Source organism: Acanthopagrus latus, chromosome 24 (genome assembly GCF_904848185.1).
Source record: "Acanthopagrus latus isolate v.2019 chromosome 24, fAcaLat1.1, whole genome shotgun sequence".
Classification (NCBI taxonomy): domain Eukaryota; kingdom Metazoa; phylum Chordata; class Actinopteri; order Spariformes; family Sparidae; genus Acanthopagrus; species Acanthopagrus latus.
This window is the reverse complement of record NC_051062.1, coordinates 699,606-713,821: the sequence shown is the minus strand read 5'-3', so window position 1 is coordinate 713,821 and position 14,216 is coordinate 699,606. Positions and strand designations below refer to the sequence as shown.

At 41.0% G+C, this 14,216-nt stretch overlaps 1 protein-coding gene and 1 long non-coding RNA gene across 3 annotated transcripts in view; one reads left to right on the top strand and one right to left on the bottom strand.

The window, feature by feature from the left end:
• trpm4a (transient receptor potential cation channel, subfamily M, member 4a) overlaps positions 1 to 14,216 on the top strand; it is a 59,546-nt gene that overhangs the window by 3,559 nt on the left and 41,771 nt on the right. Inside the window, exon 2 of the mRNA XM_037091650.1 lies at positions 3,726 to 3,965. Within this exon, the coding sequence (XP_036947545.1) occupies positions 3,726 to 3,965 (240 nt within the window). The remainder of the gene's footprint in view (positions 1 to 3,725; positions 3,966 to 14,216) is intronic.
• Positions 10,301 to 12,296, bottom strand: LOC119015563. 2 transcript variants are annotated; one of them, XR_005073394.1, is made up of 3 exons: positions 12,137 to 12,296; positions 11,639 to 11,964; positions 10,301 to 11,504 (listed from the first exon to the last, which is right to left on the bottom strand). It is a non-coding gene; the product is annotated as an uncharacterized LOC119015563 (long non-coding RNA). The 2 variants fall into 2 exon arrangements; XR_005073393.1 differs by lacking the exon at positions 12,137 to 12,296 and having other exon boundaries at positions 11,639 to 12,086.

Sequence of the window (14,216 nt, the reverse complement as noted above, 5' to 3'; positions counted from 1 at the left end):
GAGAAGAAAAACACCAAGCACAGTACTGTTTTTTTTGACATGGACATGATTGATCTGATTCTTCTTTAGGTAAAGGCAAAGGGGTGAAGAGACATCTGTGTTTATTTGTGATGAAATGACAAATCATCATCTTGTAAATACACCAGCATTGTATCTCTCCAGTGGGAATAAAATGTTCCATTATTATTATTCTCTGTTAAGTTAAATTTAGGGTGGCTGTAGCTCAGTGGGTAGAGCTGGCGGACTGGGGATCAGAAGGTCGCAAATCGAATCCTGGCTCCCCTGGGCGGAACTGAGATACATGTCGAAGTATCCTTGAGCAAGATACTGAACCCCAAAGTTGCTGATGGCAGCCACTGCCATCAGTAAGGGTCCTGCGATGAACTGGCAACTCATGCAGGGTGCCCATTGTGTGAACTGGATTTGGCCCCAGTAAGCCCCGGGGTAACGGCAACATCCCACGACCCTAACGGATAAGCGGAAAGACAACAAAACGAAATGAAAGTTGAATTTAAATGGTTTTCCTGTTGTCTCCTATATTATATAATGATCTGCAAAATGATTAAATAATAAAGAAAGAAGAATGAAGAATGAAGACAATATGATTAGAGATGTGTCCCACGGATTAAGATGTAAATAATTTAGTGTTGATAGCCATTTCATGTCTCTCAGGGGGGTGTCCTGAAGAGACGGGGCTGGCTGGGAGGCTTCCCAGTCACGTGCAAAGGAAACCAGGTTTGATAATCCTACACAAGCTACAAATAGCTACAGTTAACTTTTCCATAAAGGTTCCACCTGTAACCCTTTTTGAGGGTTCCTCAGATCATGTTTAGCCTCACTTTGGTGCATTTAAACTTCTCTGTTTAAACTACCAGTCCTTGATGTATGAACTGACTGTGGTCATGGGGATCTCGTAGACTGTTAGGGGCCACATCATGCGGGGAGCGATCCAAACTGCAGGCACCACAGTTTCAACTTGCCAGGAAGCGAGGCCTTTGATGGTAATGTATGTAATCCCTCCCACAAGGCTTATATATTAGGCTTAATATTGTCTACACAAACACAAAAATGCTGAGTTAAATGACTGAATGCATTATATCAAATATGAATACACAACATCACAACATGCATCACACTGAGAATTAAACACTGTGTCCTAAAAACACATGAAAACAAACATAGATGCTAGAACACACGTATGAAACTAAGGCTTGCTCAATCATAAGGCAGGAACACACTGGCCCAACCGTTGGACATCTGAAGCATTTGGGGAGACTTGGATGATGTTCGGGAATAAATCTGTTCGGTGTGTTCAGCTGCGTAGCCACTCGGATGTTGTCTGCTCCAATTCATCATATGAAGTCTGAGGAGGTTGGCCGTTGGCCGTCTGAGCCATTGGATCCTCTGATTAGTTGTGTGCCAGCTGAATGGCCATTCTGATTGGCGGTGTTCTAGCGAATCATTGATAATGCCTCGCTGCATGTCTGAAATAGTTGTTTTGATCAAAAGTAAAGAGAGTTGCATGCATAAACCTTTTGTCCAGCATCTTTTTTGTACACTAGCGCCACCTGCCTATTGCATCTGGCACAAGCGCAGAACATACACGCTACTGTGGAGCTGGCAGCACGTCGAAGCAGTGTGTTTAATGCAAATTTTCTTCCAAATGGGTCAGATGAGAGGCAACAGAGTGGTCGGATAAAGGCAGTTGGCTGTTGGTTTGAGTCTGGGCGGTGTGTGGGGCCCTTGAACTGGCTGCATCCTCTCAATATGGCGCCATCTCTGGCAACTCCATTGGAACATCATTTTTTTTTTTTCCATAGCAATGGGAACTTTAAATGCACAAAATTGCCACCCAAAAGGGTTGCAGCAGAATTGATCCTTTGGCACAGTCTTCGAAAGGGTAAGACCAGAAAAGTTACTCAGGATTCGTTCAATGAAGTTGGCCACTATGAACTTCTGGCATCTATGAGAGGTCTCTGTGAATCATATGACAACCAAGCTTTTTAAACTTTCGTTGTTGCAACTCTTCTTTACACTCGCGCTTTGACATATGCAATAGTTACTTAAACATTAAACATTTCTGGACATACTAATATATCGTTCAATCGATACTGGCTCAGATATTTCACATTTACCCACTTATTTACATAGGTAGGAGTTGATTAAGTGACAGACCATTGCTGGAATGTGAATAAACACCTCTCTACTGGCTTGAATATGGTATGTTCCAGGTCCCCTCTCTCCATCTATAAATAACTTTGGCCTCAACAGCTGTAGTTTACCAGTTGGACCAGGAAACTCCAGGTGTGAGATGATTTACCTGTTAGCTGATGCTAACTGATACACATATAAGAGTCTACACATTCTTGTTTTAAAGTGCCAATTTCTGTGTCTGCTTTTCACTTTTGAGAGCATGTGAAATACCCCTCTGACCTACTTACTTAAATGACATTTAAATAAGTGGTTATTTATTATCATTGTTCTTATAACATAGAAACTCTGTGTTTCATGTTAAAACACTATGAACCTTGGGTAATTCCCTTAGACAAAGTCTGCAAAATGTGGACTTACAGAGAGGGGTCCATAAAGGGCAAGAGAGCCCTCAGGCACATGAGTGGATGGTGGGACAGCCCTAAATCCTTGCAGACACAGGCTAGATTCACACCTGTAAGAGTCTACCTACTCTTGTTTAAAAGTTCAAATTTCTGTGTCTGCTTTTCACTTTTGAGAGCAAAGCATGTGAAATACCCCTTTGACTCACTTATTTAAACATCATTTAAATAGACATTTAAATAAGGGGTATTTCACATGCTTTGCTCTCAAAAGTAAAAGGCAGACAAAGACAATCGGAACTTTTAAATAAGAATGGGTGGACTCTTACATGTGTGTTCTTGCCATTGGGCTGTTCAAAAGAGACCATGGCAATTATTAACCACTATGAGAAAAAGAACTAGTCTTTTGAGCGAGCATACACTCTCAAATCCCAACTAAGGGCCCATAAGAATTAACAATGTAACTCACTTCTCTCACTGAACAGAAAAAAGTAGGAGATTAGGATATATAGGGGAAAGAAGGAAAATATGTTATAATTGTTAAGGTGTGTCAAAACTGTTTTTTTAAGAGTGGTTTAGGCTGTGAAGCTGTGAATTTGAGTAATTAAAAGATACTTTCGAAAATAAGGGTTGTAGTATCAGTAATTTCACATCCCTCTATCTTGGACATATCGCAGCAAAGCTAAGTAAAGATGATGCCTATATCAAAACTGTCCTATGACCTCTTTGATGTAATTGAATATTTTAGAGCAGATTAACACATATTCAAATAGAATTGGGTGAAAAACAATTGCGATGTGTTTATTTGGCAAGTCAGACAGATTTCTCCTAAATATTGTACCATGACTAACTTTTCACTTTAAAATCTGCAGCATGGTTTACTGATTGCCCCATGACAGCTGCCTTGTTTACAGTTATAGTTACAGTTACAGTTACAATGTACATGTATTAATACATTTATTACTGGCTATATCTATATATCTTGGTTGCATATACAAGCCACTTAAGTGTCTGAGGGCTCTCTTGCCCTTTACGGACCACTTTCTGTAAGTCCACATGTCTGCAAACTTTGTCTAAGGGAACTACCCAAAGTTCATAGTGTTTTAACATTAAAAACAGAGTTTCCATGTTACAAGAACAATGATCTGGATTCTTTCATTTATATAACAACAGATGAATACCATACCATACCATTTCCGTGAAGGCTCTGAGCTTTACCGAGAACAGTGGGGTTGGGCCAAAGTCTGCAAAGAGAGGCTGGTAGCTGACTACAGTGGAGACAGTGGGTGGAGCTGCACAGCTGAGCCGGATCTCTCTGATCAGACTGCACTGTTACAGCACAGGATGAACGAGCAGGAGAAAGAGAGAGACGGGGGAGGTGGTAAAGCTGGAAATAATCAAGAAAAAGATCAGGTAGGCTGTGTGTGCACAGTTATTAGTCTGTACAAAACAGAAGCATTAAGCCTACATTGATTACTTTGATTGATGTGTGGATAGAGCGCTGGGTTTCTGAATATAGAATATTTGCTCAGACAGTCAGAGTAAAATGAGAGAACATATATTATGTGGTCTTATATTCACTTATAAAAGGGGGATTTGGTTATGTTGCTGTGCCAGTTGAGACTTGTAAACTGTGAAATGCCTCGGGCTGTCTGTGCTGGTATGACGTCTCACGGGTAGACTGACTGAAGCCGACCAAGTTGTTTTGCTCTAGGTAAAGTTAAAAATAAGGAAATAACCAAATAAACAGTAGCTCTTCAAAAATTCTGCAGCACCAATACCTTATAAATGAGTAAGCCCAAGTGTTCATTTAGGGTTTTCATCAGTCGTATTGATAAACAAGCATATTTAACTTCCATAGTAAGTTTTGGGGACACTAGATGTTAAAGTTTCATCATGAAAAGTGCCCTGCTGCATTTGCTCTTCTGGACAAAAATGGAGCAAGAATGCCCTCAGGCCTACAATACAAAGGGTAATGTTTTATATTAGGATCCTGAAGATTTAGTTAATCTCTAATAAGGCACTTGAAAGTTTAAATAAGATGCTTCATAAAATGGTCATATTTTAAAAAAAAATACATATGTGTTAATAATAGCACCATAATTACATTTATTGTTAGTTTAAAAAATTCACGAGTGCATGTAAGAAATGTACAAACAGTATGAGGCATTTGAGTTCAACCAACTTAACTACTTATTTGCACTTATTTACACTAAACTATGCTTTTCAGAGCCACCAAATCTAAGGAGAGAACTCTGCTTACTAAGGTTAAAATCCTATATTTTGCACTGATTAACAGTTAACTGTGCTTTATACAGCTAAACAGAGAACAGAGCCTTGTCAGGATATTGCATATTTCACTTTATTATGCCCTTTGCAGCTCCCTATCTGGAATGAGCAATATATGTGACCATGGTTGATAAAATTTGAATACAAAATTTCATACAAAGTCAATATACTAGTTTTTTAATTATTATTATTTTTTTTTTAACTTCCAATAGTTTTCATGTCAATGAAGACTAGATGTGCCCATAAAGAGAATGTTCCATAATAATGTGGCTTAAAAGGCCTTTGAAGTTTCCCACTCTTTGATCGTTTTCTTGCGTGAGCTCCAGGGCTGCAATGGACAACTCTTAACTGACCACCAGCACCTGCACAGCTGCAAAGAACAAGCATTTTCTTTTGATTCTGGTAGCCCCTGTAGATGAAAGCCGCACCACCATGTCCTGTAGTAGAGACCATGCCAGCATGTGTATTTTTTTGCATGCAAGTAAAAGAAAGAGGCAAAGCATTTTTATGATGATGAAGTAGTTCTCCTAGCTGTAGCCAAGTCATTGTTTTTCTTCGTTTCCCTTCTTCTCTTACTGTCTGATCTCCTGGCATGGGATGCAGGGAAGAATGTATCCTTGAGCTGTGGTCTTTCCTAAAAGTTGCATCATAATGGCACCCATCTGCAGTGCTGAAAGCTCAGCATTAACCATTACAGCTGCTGTATAACCTAATTTCCTTAAGAAGTTTCTTTGTAGTTCAGTTTGGGCTGCAAGAGACAACGATTTAATTCAACTGTATCATGCCAAAAACAAAATTAAATCAGGGGCATAAAGTAAGTCACCTGCATGACATTCATCTCAGTGGCGCCTGGCTTCAGAGTAGGGATATTAAGCGCTAAAGAAGGGGTTTTAACTGCTTACAGTGTGATTTACTACTGCTTAACCTGTTGACAGTCAATTTAGTCTTGTGCTGTGTTAGTGCAACACAAATTTTACAAGTCTAATCTTATGCATTTTAAATGTAAAAAGGATTTGGGTGTTTATGGGATTGACATGTCAAATTATCTATACATTGTTAAATTTATAGTACACTTTTCTAGTGTACCAACCACTCAAAGCTCTTAACAACACTTGTCACATTCACCCTTTCACAGACACATTCATACATTGATGACAGACTGCCATGCATGTGCTGACTTTATCACCAGGTGCAATCCACCACTTCTTACCTGATGTACACCATGGTACTACTATGATGGACTATTTACACACACTCGCCCTCAGATTTAACAATCTGTGGTTCAGTATCTCACCCAAGGATACTCCAACGTGTAGACAGAGATCAGGGAAATGAATTATTGCCCTTTCAATTAGTGCACAACCAGCTCTACTGCCTGCAAAACAGACACACATGTAAAGACATGCATGTGTCTGTTGGAAATTAAGCAGTCAGGTCTGCCTTAAGATCTCTAACAAGTACTGGATCTTTTCTGTTGGTTTTCCCAGCAAGAGATATTTCCATTACAGGTAGATGGGGCTTTGATTTGATGAGCTTAGATGCTTCAATACGGAGAAACTCATTGCAGAAAATGTATAAATAATAATAAGTTTGCCCCTGTAAACCATAATGCAGTGCAACCACATAATGATGTGTAAGTCAGGGTGCAGATCATTGTGGAAAATGAAGCTTACTGGGTAGGATAAGGAAAAACATAATAATACATAGCACCATCAAAGAAATCCTGCAGTACAACATCAGCTGAATAACAGCAGAGAATTTCTGTATATTCAGTGTGTGAATGTGGCTGGTAGAGACCAGTAAGAGGGACAGTAAAGCGCTACTTCTTGACTGCTAGTAACGTTGAGGTTGTAAATAGAAAGACAAGTTGAACCAGTCCACACTCAGTGAAGTGACAGATTGTATTCCAGCTTAACCTGTCCTGCCTTGGAGCACCTTATTTGTATAGAGGAGTTCCAAAAGGCCTCTGTGGTTTGTGGGTTGGGTAAGTTCAGTGGGTGTGCAACGGAATGCAACTAGTTTCAGAGAGCAAAGCAGCAGTTTTCTTTTTCTTTGGGACCTACAATCATGCCTCAACTTGACCACAGAGGCCTTCTCGTTCTTCTCCTTATTCTCCTCGACTTATCCTCTGCGTTTCACACAGTCAACCACCAAATCCTCCTCCCTACCTTGGCTGAACTTGGAATTGCTGACCAGTGATGTGCAGAAGGTTGGGGGGTGGTGGGGGGGGGTAGGTGCCTTGTGGCCCAATTGTTGAAAAACGCATGCTAAAGTGCCCTCCTGGGAGCCAAAACAGGAGCTAAAGTGCCCTCTTGGGAGCCAAAAAAGCATGCCAAAGTGCCCTCTTGGTTGGCAAAACACACTAAACCGCCCCCTTGGCTGGTTAAAATGTGATAAACTGCCCTCTTGGGAGCCAAAACACGCACTAAAGTGTCCTCTTGGGAGCCAAAACACTTGCTAAAGTGCCCCCTTGGGAGCCAAAGCATGCGCTAAAGTGCCTTCTCAGGAGCCAAAGCACACGCTAAAGTGCCATTCTTTTCACCCTTGTCCTTCAAAAAGTCTGTGCATGCCACTGTTGCTGACTCTGCTCTAACCTGGTTCACATCATGGCTCCTTGTCCAAACTCTATTATCTGGAAACTGGTGTCCCTCAAGGCTCAGTATTATTACCACTTCTCTTTTCACTATACACTAGATCATTAGACAATGCAAACACATCACATAATCACAGTTCTCTTACCACTGTCATGCAGACAACACCCAGTGTTCCTCTCTTTTCCCCCATCCTCCTCCAACACCCATGTTACGATGCGCATTTCAGAATGTTCCAAGAAACTCAACCATAGCAAAACTGAATTCCTCTTCATCCCATGTAAAAACTACCCTAACGTGGACCTTTCAGTCACTGTTGAGGATGTCACGGTATTGCCTTCATTGATGGAGAAGAACCTGGGCATAATTCCCCATGACGGACTCTCCTGCACTCCAAACATCACTGCTGTGGCCCAGTTCTGGTCCTGGTCATCTCCCGCCTGGACTGTAACTCTCTCTTGGCTGGACTCCCAGCCTCTCTGACAAAACCGTTGCAGCTTATCCAGAAAACTGCAGCGCGCCTCATTTACAGTCTACCCAACTCTGTGACCTTCACTGGCTTCCTGTTGCGATCCACATCTGATTCAAGAATATAATGCTGATCTTCAAGGCCATCAATGGAACTGCACCCGTCTACTCCAAACACTGGTCAGACCACATGCCCCAGCAAGAGCACTTTGCTCTACTACATCCGCTGGCCAACTGGTATCGCCATCGCTGAGCGCAAACAAATCTTGCTCAGCAAAGCCAGGACTCTTCTCTGTTTTGGCACCTCAGTGGTGGAACAAACTCCCCACCAATATCAGGACAGCAGAATCATCCATCTCCATCTTCCGCAAAAGACTCAAGACTCATTTGTTCAGACTTGACTTCAAGCCCACAAAGCATGACTTTATAGAATATCAAAAAGAAGTATATGCACTTGTATGTTCGTATCCTTAGCACTTTAATCATAGCACTTATGCACTTAAAGTATCCTTGATAAATAGCAGATACATTCCTCAGATGAGGGCTTGACAATTGTCTAATTTTTTTCTTTTTTACTCTATCGACGGTGATATGTCGTGGTTTGTTTCTTTCTTGTGACAAATACTGTAAGTCACTTTGGACAAAAGCATCTGCTAAATGCCCTAACTGTAAATGTAAATCTAAGTCATCATTCCTGACATTTCTGTCCTTCTTTGCTTGGCTGTAGTGTCAGTGTCTGCTCCAACACTTCACTACTTCACTTTTTCATACAGCTGGTTTCTTGTCTGCTTTCTTCTCCTGTTATTTGCTTTTTATTTCCTTTTGCTCTGATCCTTTCTGTGTGATCTCATGATCTTAGAGTACATTCCTCCATAAATGGTTACACGTGGAATCTCATGCCCGCACATTCACCCACACAGCCTCTGATTTTTTCAAGACTGTTCTGCTATAATCTGCTCCTCAGATTTTACATTAGTTATGACAATCGCTTAAAGGGATATTCCGGTGTAAATTTAATCCATGGTCTAAACCACCGTGAAACTGTGTTAGACTCCCTCTTGAGAGATCAGGTTAGCAGACTGCTAATTTACGGAGTTCTATCAACCTCAGAAACGACTGCACAACAACAATACACTGCAGTAAATGGATCCAAATATAAACTGCCACCAAAAAGCCACAAATAATGCTCAGAACAGCACCAAACTTCAGCAACAGTACAAAAATGGGTCTCAGCACACAGTTCGGGGCATCTAACCTCCGCTAGCTTAGCTGGACTTCTATTGTGAAGCTAAAAACAGATTTCAACTCTACCCCATCAGCTTCCGGGTCGGGGAAGTCCTGACGCGACGATTACCGAGTGCAGTTAGAAATGCTCAATTCCGTTCTTTTCCCTGTCCGCTCTCGATAATAACTGTTATAAACTGGTAGGTAAGACAAATATGAACTTTGATTGATTTTCCACAGAGTCATAATCATACATTTTCATCCATGAGCCGTGGAACTCTACTGCACTTGGTAATTGACTCATCGGGATTTCCCAGTCAACAGGAAGCTGCTGCAGAAGAGTGGTAAAATTTGTCAGCTTTTCAGAAGAAATCCAGCTAAGCTAGTGAAGTTTTGATGCCCCCGACTATGTGGTGAGACCCTATTTATACTGTTGCTGAAGTTTGGTGCTGTTCTGAGCATTATTTGTGGCTTTTTGGTGACGGTTTATATTTGGATCCATTTACTGCAGTGTATTGTTGTTGTGCGGTCATTTCTGAGGTTGGTAAAACTCTGTAAATTAGCAGTCTGCTAACTTGATCTCTCGAGAGGGAGTGTAACACAGTTTCATGGTGTGTTAGACCATGGATTAAATTTACCCCGGAATATCCCTTTAAATAGATAATGGAGAAACAGACAAAAACTTGACAATCCGCTAATTATTTGTTATATTCAAGTTTATTCCATTAATTCCCTGGCAACAAAATGCTAAGTAGGCCAAAGGTCAAAGTTACAATTATGATACAAAGAATTTGTTAATGATATTTAAAATATGCTTGCTGCACTCCTGATGAACATCTTGGTGCTGCATGCCCAGTCAGTCTGTGTATGGTCTCAGATAGGGGCTGTCTACGCCAAGTAAAGGCTTGTGTAATTCTTTTTCAGTTTTCTTTTTCAAATTTGAAATTCTCCATTTCAGCTGGAGCAGCTGGAAACTGAACAGAACAGAAAAAAGGTCTTCCAAAGGTCCTAGATATCACTGTCAAATGGGAAATGACATGCAGTCAGAGATTAAATTGGGCCGGAGCCCTCCGGAGCTCAGCTCCGCCTCCTCACCTGGTCAGTACAGCCAGCAGGAACTGAGCTCCCACTGCTTCAGTGTTTCATTGTAATCATGGGTGTAACTGCCATTATATGACTTTTTAAAATCATTCATTTGGATCCCCATCAATACATCAGCCTGTTCACTCAGCGCTGTTTTCAGAGCATTGTGTCAGAGATTCATTATTAAATACGTTCCGCTCATTAATTGAGATAAAACCTGAACCAATGAAACTCCAGTCCATGTTTTCACTGCTACCGGCATCTTCTCGCATACCGCGCAAGTGCACGCACGCACGCACACGGTGCTGCTGACTCACAGCAGGTGGGTGAAGTAAGCACAGCAGAATGTGAGAGAGGATTTTCTCTTATGAAAACTATAATTTCACCTGTTCGGAATCAGCTGTCCTGCTTGATGTTTATAAACCTAGTAGGTCCACCATTAGAAATGTGGAACCCAGAGAAACATGTAAAGAAGTGGGTTATGACCCGAAGGTGGGCAGACCATATAGGATGTAGGAAGAGACAGGAGGGGCAGAAACTTGAACTGAATCCAATTTGGAAAGTTCTAAATTAAATTGTCTGCTGATATGTGGTTTGATGTTTTGACATGCAGATGTATGTGTGAGATGTAAATACTATATGAATTGATGGTAAGGTGACAATGCAAATAATTGATGTGTATTGATGAGATGGAAATAAATGTTGCTAATATGTGAATTGATTATGTATATTGTGAATACATTTTACAAATTACAGTGTAGATTGATGGTGAAATGTAGGCTTAAAAAGTTATCAATATGTGAATGTGATAAATAAAATGTGTATTACACTGATGGTGCAAGGTAAAAAAATAGATAGAGAGAGAGAGAGAGAATGGCCAGAGTGAAGAAGTGCTCCCCCTCCTTACAAAAGCCAATTTAACCACTGCATGCAGTCACACTTAAAGGAGGTAAAAGTAGAGAAGTGTTCACATCGAATTGGAGATTGGTGTATATGCATATAAAAGAGTTTTGGTTCCTGTTCTCCTTACTAGATGTATAGGGATCATTTTACAATTAATAGGTGTAGTAGGAGCCAGAGGTGGACAACAAGGCAGGGAGCTGAATAGTAAAGAAATGTATTGATGCTTCACAGGAAATATGCAAGTATGAGTAGTGAATGGGTCTGCCACAGAGGAGGAGGAGTTGAGGTAGCTCCCAGTGGCGCCTCTGGATAGATTGGAGTGTGGAGCTCACGGGTACTGAGGGCAAGGCTGTTGGCTGCATAGGTGCTGAAGGCGAGGTGACTGGAAGCTGAGCTGCTGGTAGATGAAACAAGGTTAAACACTGAAGGTAAAAAGAGCAAAAGACTAACTTAGAACTCTAAGTAAAATCAACAGGGAAAAACACGAGAAAACTCAAAAGTAACTTAACACTAACAGGGGCCATGTACCATTCAGTTCTGACGTGATAATCTGGCAGCAGGTAGCATGAGGATCAGTGTTATGGTTTTGTACAAGATCTGAGCCCAGAAGCACAACTAAGAACTACAGGTAACAGTGAATAACAGTCTTTTAATGTTCAAACATGGCAAATAAGTGTAGGTGAGGAGAGGTGGTGCAAGGTCCCGGGGTCCCATTTGTGGTTCGTGAGGTCACCGGTGAAGACGAGGGTGAAGGCGGCGTGGTGTGCAGTCTGCTGTAGAGCAATGGCAGTGAAGCGGCAGGTTCACAAGCAGGCGGGGAGAAGCAAACGCGGGTAACTAGGAAACACAGCAATCTGAGGCAAAGTGGAAGAAACTCAAGGGTGTTAGCCACATTAGCTAGTACTGGAGCACAGAGTCAAAAATGAGCCAGGAGATGAAAAACCACGTATACTGAAGCAACAATCTGGCGACAAACAGGAGGGAATCCAGAGGCTATATAGATGGTTGATTACAGAGTGGATTCACCTGGCTGCTGCTGGTTGGAGCGAGACCATGCCCACATGCACACACACAGAGCAGACAGGGGGAGAGACACAAGACAAGCAATACAGACAGGGGAAACAACACATACACCAGGGAGAAGACAGGGCTGCCATGATGAGATCATGACAATCAGGGCTCTTAAGCGGGCGCTGATTGTCAACCTGCAGCAGGTGCATGTGAGTCAGCGGCTCCGGTGTGGTTAAACCCCGCCCAGCCTGTCAGCGCACCTCTGAAAAGACAACAAGCACAGAGAGAAAAAACACCCCAGCACAAATCTGACTGACTGTGACAGATCCTTTCCTAATGCAACTACACTGGAAGAGATACAGTAAAGAAAGAAAACATGCTCTGTGCAAAAATTACTTAAATGTACTAGGAATAAGGTTACTAAGCCAGCAGTGAGATAATTGGCTATTTCTAAATAGTTACTGATGTTATACTTGTGTTCATGTCTGTTACTGGGTGTTCTTAGTCTGGTTGGATAGTCATAAACTAAATCTATTTAAGGGGAAATAAGTTAAATTTGTTTCACCAATGTCTTATTACAAGTTATGAATCTTACCAATAGATACAGTACCTCATTACCATGCACCCTGCAAACAGCTGTGTTTTAAAAAAGGAAAATAATGTAAAAAAAATGTGCTGTCTTTGACTCGGTTTGTAGGAAAATGCTTGCACGAGCAGCCAGATCAACAGCACAATGCACATTTCCACCCTGGGAAAAAAAAGCTCAGAAATGATGTTAACTTAGGGCTAAGTTCAGCTAAGAATCTTATCTCACTTTCTCACCCCCATGCCAATGGAAAGGGTGAGCGTGAATGGGTGAAGTTTCGTAGTACACAAAACATTTCTGGAGCTTCACAGCAAAACAGAGGAGCATTCTCATAAACACCTGAAGTAGCTGGAGATTTGGTGTTGGGCTCCGCACAGCTGGTCCACTGTAATCCAAGTCTTCGCAAGGCCAAGCAATGGGAGTCCTAAGAGTCAAATGGAAACTAAAGAACAAAAATGAAATTATGGTTTCAGTAATCAAGGTAGTGAAATTGACAAACCAAATTACTGTCTTGACCATGTATGTGTGGAAGAGACTCACACACAGAAATCAGGAAGCAACAACTTGTACAAAAGAGGTAAGCAATGGTTCCTACATAATGTCAAGATCCAGGAAAAATCTGCTCATTGACCTTCTGCATGTTCAAGTGGATCAGTGGGTTTAACATTAATCTGGTTTTGACAATGCCTGTAAATGCAAACCTGATTTTCAGTGACAGATTTCCTCTGTGGATGTAAACATATTCATCTTCTTTCCATAAGACACCCCAACAAAACACAATGCAAAAATTAGGAAGAACGACCTCGGCACCAGAAGCAAACAGAGCATGTAGATTTAAAGTTCTCTGTAAAATGTTGGTATGCTTGTAATATTGTTACAACCTCATCACTATATTACCATATGTTGTGGTTAACAGTTTCACTACTCAGTGTTGTTATTTTAAACTAGCTGTAGATCAAGGTTGGAGGTTATAGTTACTACTTTATCATTATGCTTATTTCCAATGTCACCTATCCTTTGTTGATTAACTACAGTTAGAGAAATTGTTTGTTTTTAGCTGTTAGCCCTTTCACTGATTGGCCACATGAAGTGAAAGCATCATTTTATTTGACAATATATTGGTTAGTTAAGGCAAGGCAAGTTTATTTGTATGGCACAATTCAGACACAAGGCAACTGAAAGTGCTCTACAGGAGAATAAAAATAACATTAAAAGACATTTAAAATTGCATTTAAAAAAAACATTTCAAAACAAGTAAGAACACGCCAAGAAACAAAACATTAAGTTAAGTTAAGAGAAAGGGAAGTAGGCTGAAAACGAAATGGTATAAAAGAGACAGAACAAGAAAATAAAAGTCACACTGCAATTCAAAGCTTTGAAATTGCTTCAGTGAAAGGCTGTGGTAAACAGAAATGTCATCAGTCTTGAGGTGAGAGTTGGAGCAGACCTGCAGTTTTTAGGGAGTTTGTTCCAGATATGTGGCGCATAACAAATGATCAGAAATGTGTT